The 6,000-nt window shown below is 41.0% G+C and overlaps 1 protein-coding gene across 4 annotated transcripts in view; it reads right to left on the reverse strand.

Annotated features, from left to right (window-relative positions):
* Positions 1–654, reverse strand: part of LOC119009501 (zinc transporter ZIP11-like) — a 128,442-nt gene extending 127,788 nt beyond the window's left edge. For 2 of the 4 annotated variants that reach the window (XM_037080829.1, XM_037080828.1), the window contains exon 1: positions 381–497. In XM_037080829.1, coding sequence (XP_036936724.1) covers positions 381–454 — 74 coding nt within the window. In that variant the 5' untranslated portion in view covers positions 455–497. Of the gene's footprint in view, positions 1–88; positions 235–380; positions 498–525 lie in introns of those variants that run through there. The other 2 variants (XM_037080831.1, XM_037080830.1) reach the window with 2 other exon arrangements.
* Positions 655–6,000: the final 5,346 nt, after the last annotated feature.

Raw genomic sequence — 6,000 nt, forward strand, 5'->3', positions numbered from 1 at the left:
TACGCTGTGTGAAAGTCCTTTCACGTTATCATCTCAATGAATTCTCATGAGTACATTATTAAAATAAACATGCAGTGGGAATATTTACCACACAGCTGCACCGAGAGCTGCTTTCATAATGCACGACTGGCAACTTCATGCGTTCATTATGGCTTTAAATATGATTTCCATCCCATAAACGCGGGACCACCTGAATGTTATTACCACTATTTAATGCTGTCAGAGCACGCTGCACAACCCGCTTTAATGCAGATGCATCGACACTATGATGCGTGGTAGAAGTGCACAAGCACAGACGTACAGTAGGTCATGTCTGCAGGTAACTGACGCCACAAATCTATAAATGAAAGTCAGCCGGCTAACTTTAAATGTTTGCTCGCCTTGTATTATTAAACGACGCTGTTGTTTTACACTCCAGCTCTGATGGTGGCATTAACAAATAACGTGCATTCATTCGGCTGCATCTCTTTTTGCCGTAAGTTTGTGTTGTAGTTAATTTTTGGAATTAGTTTCAGGTGTACTCACTTCTTTCCAGTGGCACCTCGCCTCCTGTGTATTTACTTCCTACTTCCCGGTACACGTGTCTATGACAGTATAAGCCCCGCCTCTCCTCGCAGCCTATTGGTCAATAACTGCTACAGCAGCAGCGGCAGCAGTGGAGGTGACTTCGCCACAGTTAGGAAAGCCTGGAAAGTCCAGGACATTTTATATAAATGGAACACTGGAATATTTTAGATTGCAAGAACATTTAATTGTCTCATCATAGATGTCTCAGCTGAAACTAATATTAGCAGTAATTGTTTTGTAGTCTGTGAGGATATCATACAAATTAAAAGATGGCAAACAAAACAGTACCTCAGTTTCATATATTCATGAATGCAAACACATGCACCACTCTCCTCAGAGACATGTGGGAGAGTGGTGCATGTGCACAGGTGGAAGTAGTACTCAGACTTTGTATTAAAGTTAAAAAAAAAAAAAAATTGATGCAATGTAGGGTTCATCACTGTCGAGCTGAAGCATCACTGTCTATACTTTATATAGTTCATCTGCTGTGTAACTTGTAAATGTACATGATCAATACAGCTACATCTTAATCTACAATATTGCATTGTGATTTATTGGTTGATTATATTTTGTATTATTGGACTAAATCTGCAAAACTAGTATTTAAATACATGTATTTGAGTTGAAAGTACAATGTTTTCCCATGAATTGTGGACAGCAGCAGAAAGTAGAAATACTCAGGTAAAGTACCTGAAAATTGTACCTTAATACAGTGCTTGCAAAAATGTACTTGGTTACTTCTTTCATGTTTTTTGGCAGTGCTGGAATGTAACTTCATAGATTTTAAAATCCTGTGCTTAAAGGGAACTTTAAGTGTTGAAAAAGTTTTGAGATTATAAAATGACCTGTAACCGCAAACAATATCATCAGGTAAAAGACTGCTATTCTGTGGATTTATTACATATATATTATTATCAATGCCTGTGTTCAGGTCTGATCACATCTACAACAACAAAAACAAAGTTCCTCCTCATCACTTAAAGTAAAATTTTTAGCTACTTTTACTTTCGTATTTCCATTTGATGCCACTGCAATTAAGAGGATAACATTGTAGACTACTTTTTCTCCAGTATATCAAGATTCAAAATGTGTGAATATATTATTATGATATTGTCTTAATTCTTCTAAATAAACTATCCCACAGTACTGTAGTTAAGATTATTAATAATAACTATAAAACAATTATGTAAAAATGCTAATTTCTCATTAGTGATGTCTCAAAGTATACATATCTATACTGAATATTTGAGTATAGTATGAAACAGTTTCATTGACGTAACTATTGTGACAACACGATGGATTAGTAATATCTTGATATGATATGGAAGTGTAAAACATAGGCCTTCTTTCTGCATAAGATACTTTGATGCTTTAAGTACTTGTTGTTAATAAAAATTACTTTTGTCTGGAGTATGTTTACACTGTAGCACTCCTAGTTTCCCTTGTGAGAGTGCTAAATAAAATATTCAGGGGGTTGTTTATGGGTGCACGTGTGTGTGCATGTGTGGACTCTTGGCTGGGTTTTGACTAGAAACAGATTCTGGGGATGTTGCCAAGTGGAAATTTCCTGGATTGTGGCTCTCATCCTCCCCTCAGAGGTAATTCTGGGGTATGTTGACCTTTGGCTCATAGACCAGTCGTCAGTGATTGATTCAAATCACCCTGCGAAGCACAGCATTTTCGGTTTCCAACGCTTTTCTTTTACTCGGAAGTTGTTGCATAATCCCCGGACTTAAAATTTCCTGTAAAGCACTTTAGCCATGACGTCACTACACTGATGGCAGTGTGACTTGATATTGGTATAATCAATGCCATTCACCATCCAAACACTGAAAAACAGTTACATAAAATGCTGTTGTGAGTGTTATTGTACCACACCATCAACCTTCCGCCCATTAGAAGATTGTGTTGAACCATTTGTCCCTAAACCCTCAGTTAGTTAATTTCATTAACGTCATTAGACAGAACACAGCTTCCAAAAAGCAGCCATTTATTTCCAGCCAGTTGTGATTTACTGTGTAATTTTTTGTGAGAAGAAAGGCATAAATACATTATCCTATTATTGTTACCATGACTATTACTGTTCATTCATTAAAAAAACAAAAAGCACGTATACAAACTACACAAAAGCATTAGTGTTGTAGAAGATCAAAGTTGTGCGCTCTTTCACATTCGTAGAACCATGTTCGTGACCCAAATACAGCATACTTATGTATCCCGCATAATGATATCACAATCATTAATGTGTAGCGATGACACACACATATTTTCATCTCAGAGGATAAAAACCGGCCTTTCTGCCTGCCTCAGTGGATTTCTGTCCCGCAGGGTAAATTGAATGTTTCTGCACACTGGCGGCTCAAGAAAGAAGCCCTCGCTCTTTGATTCAGAGGACACTGACATTAAATAATGCTGATGTGTACGTCTGATGTGTTACACCCCCTCCGTGTTATGCTGATAAAACTTCAAAACATCAGCACGGGAGAAATCCCGACTTGACGTCACGCTGAATTTCGTTCTGGGGTGGTAACTTGTCGTGATATCAGCAGGAGTACACCATCAAAGAACAAACTGCCAACAGTGGTGCCAGCCTATAGCTTCATGGAGTATTTTTGTTTTCCGTCACGTGCCTTGCTCAAAAAAAATTGCTGGAATCAGCAATCACACAGGAACACATTAGTTAAAATGCCACCCCGGATACACCGAATCTGGGTATTTTTGCATTTGTATCACGTCATGACTATTGATAGAACACAGATGTCACAGTCGCAGTCGTAGTTGTTGTTCTGACAACATTCCTATGAATGTTTTACATTCTCTGTGCTCACATTGCAAGCGGCTAATTAGTGTTACTCATGAGTGTCGCTGGGTCTGTAGTCAGTGTTGCTGGGAAACAAAGTGCTGAAAATAAACCGATACCCAGAAACAATAAACAAGATAATACGACATGTGGAGTTTGCAGATTTCTTCTTCTGTGGCTTCCTCTCGCTTCCAAGTCTACTGAAAGCATTCGGTGCAGCGTGCCATTCCATGTGTATCATCTTTTACCGGCAATGCCCTCTTGCGAAACTCGATTCTGTGGGAGCTACAATAACAATAGCCTCCGATTCAAATTTAGCTGGAATGACTACATTATTACATGCAAGCTGCAGATGGTCTCTGTGTTTGATTTAAGGCTTTTATGAGGCACAATTTCATGTTGACCCCACTGAGATACCTGTTATATAACTGGTGTGGAGATTGCTATGAAATTCGGCGCAAGCATTCATGATTCCCTGAGGATGAATCCTGCAGATGTAGGCAATCCCCCTCTCAGTGCCAGCGTCCATTTTATGTTTGGTTCAGCTTACGTCTTCACAGCTATTAGATGGATTGCCATTAAATTTTCTAGATATATTCATGATCCCCAGAGGACATATCCTGATGACTTTCGTGATCCCCTGACTTCATTTTATACCAGCGTGAGGTTACTTTCTCTTGGTTTGCATGTCATTTCCAGACTTCTTATGTAGCACTAACATCAGGTAACAATTTGAATTTGTCCAATATGTTGGTTTATGACGAGATACCTTGGGGGTGAAAATGACATTACTATCAGCATTAGTTGTTCTTATCACATTTGTTACACATCTACCTGATGTGAATATCGCAGAAATGATCACGGACAAGTTTTATTCACATTACACTTGGTCATGTTTGCTGAATGATGGAAAGTGCAGATTCTAGACTGTACATTGTTGGAAACATCTGGACGCTGAAAAGTTATTTATTATATCTTCAAGTGTGAATCAGTATGTGCAAATGCAAATGCAAAACTAAAGATGGTAAAAACTTCATCACTGGTACACACATCATCACGTTCAGTGTTGTCTGATGTTAGCGATTAGCTCGAGGCACAAAGTTAAACGCAGCCTGACAGGGCTGAGCATGAAAGAATAGATGGTTAACATTAACATTTGGAGTTTCAGGTGGTCATCTTCTCATTCTCAAACCCTAAGGACAAAAAAAAAAGACAAACTATAAGACCCATTTCCAGAGTATCAAGGGTACACAAGAATGGACCTCAAAGCCATAGCTGTCGGACAGTGGCAATAAAAATCAATGATCATGTCACTGGAGGAAAGTAAGACCTGCAACAGAGCTAACTGAAGCTTATTTTCTTATAAAAAAGCAAAGTAGCTCTTAGCCCCGAGTTTGGCATTGTGAAAGATGTCATCTGTGGGATTCCACATGGCTGCAGACAGCTCTGCAGCACGTGGATGCGGATGCCAGAATGTCTGTCGGAGCGCTGCGGTGAAATACTGCCTGTGAAATACGAGGCTGTCAAACGTCTCCAAATTTAGCACCATGAAACAAAGTGTTTCCAGTGATGTTTTTACAGGGGGCTGGAGTCGGGGGCCAAGGGGCGCTTTTGGTCGTATGAAGTGCTAGTCCCTGGGGGGAGGTTAAAGCTGCCACCTAATCAGGAGGTGAGACTACAAAGGCATTTTTTTTCTTGGTAATTGGAACCAGTTAAAAGCCAGGGTGAAGGTATGTCTCCAGAAAAATCTCTGAGGAAATCCGTGGCATCTGATGATTGAGCTCTCAGATGAGGCATTAGTGGTGTTTGAAATTAGACAAACATTTCAGGATAAAGGCTGAATCGATGCGAAGAGTTGACCAGTTTTGATGGAGCTCAACTGGCAGCGTTGGCGGTAAGGGCGGGGGGGGGGTTTCTGGGGGATGTTCTTGGGTATTCAAGCTATGCGTGTCAGAGCGGCAACAGGACGGAGGTCATCGCCCATCCAGCGTCTTTAATCTTCACTCCCTCTCCTGTCCAATCTACCCGTCTGTCTTTGCCGTCTCCGTTCCATCTCAGCTCGCTCATCTCCTTTTCACCTTTTTTTTTTTTTTTTTACTCGCTTTTCCTCTCTCACCTCCTCCTCGTGACGAGTGGGGTAAGAAAAACAAGGTGGATGGGAGGAGGCGAAGAGACAAAAACAGCGTCCCCCATGTCAAATGTCAAAAAACAAAAGCCCTGAAAAAACAGACAAGAGCGCCTCACTCTCCTGTCCGGGGTCGTAAAGGTGGGTGGCCCAAGCGACGAGATTGTGTTATTATCTGCGTGCGTGTGCGTGTGTGTGTGTGTGTGTTTGTGTGACCCCCCACTGAACTGCGGAGGAGCACAGGCGTGGAGACAAAATGGATTCCAGGGAGGAGGGGGGGTCAAGTAAACAGAAGCGAAGACAAGAGGAAAGAAGGGAGAGGAGAAAGAGCGGGGAGAGAAAAAAAAAAGTTATGAAAACAAAAGTGTTGTAGCAGATGGGGGCCGGGATTTACCTTGGAAACAAGCATTACGGCACAGGGTTACTGGGGGGAGCGCTGAGGAGGGGCATGAGCCAAAGTGGAGTTTATCACAATCTCTTGAGACTGGTGGAAATAGGAGGAGGGGGG

This window comes from Acanthopagrus latus, chromosome 20 (genome assembly GCF_904848185.1).
Source record: "Acanthopagrus latus isolate v.2019 chromosome 20, fAcaLat1.1, whole genome shotgun sequence".
NCBI lineage: Eukaryota > Metazoa > Chordata > Actinopteri > Spariformes > Sparidae > Acanthopagrus > Acanthopagrus latus.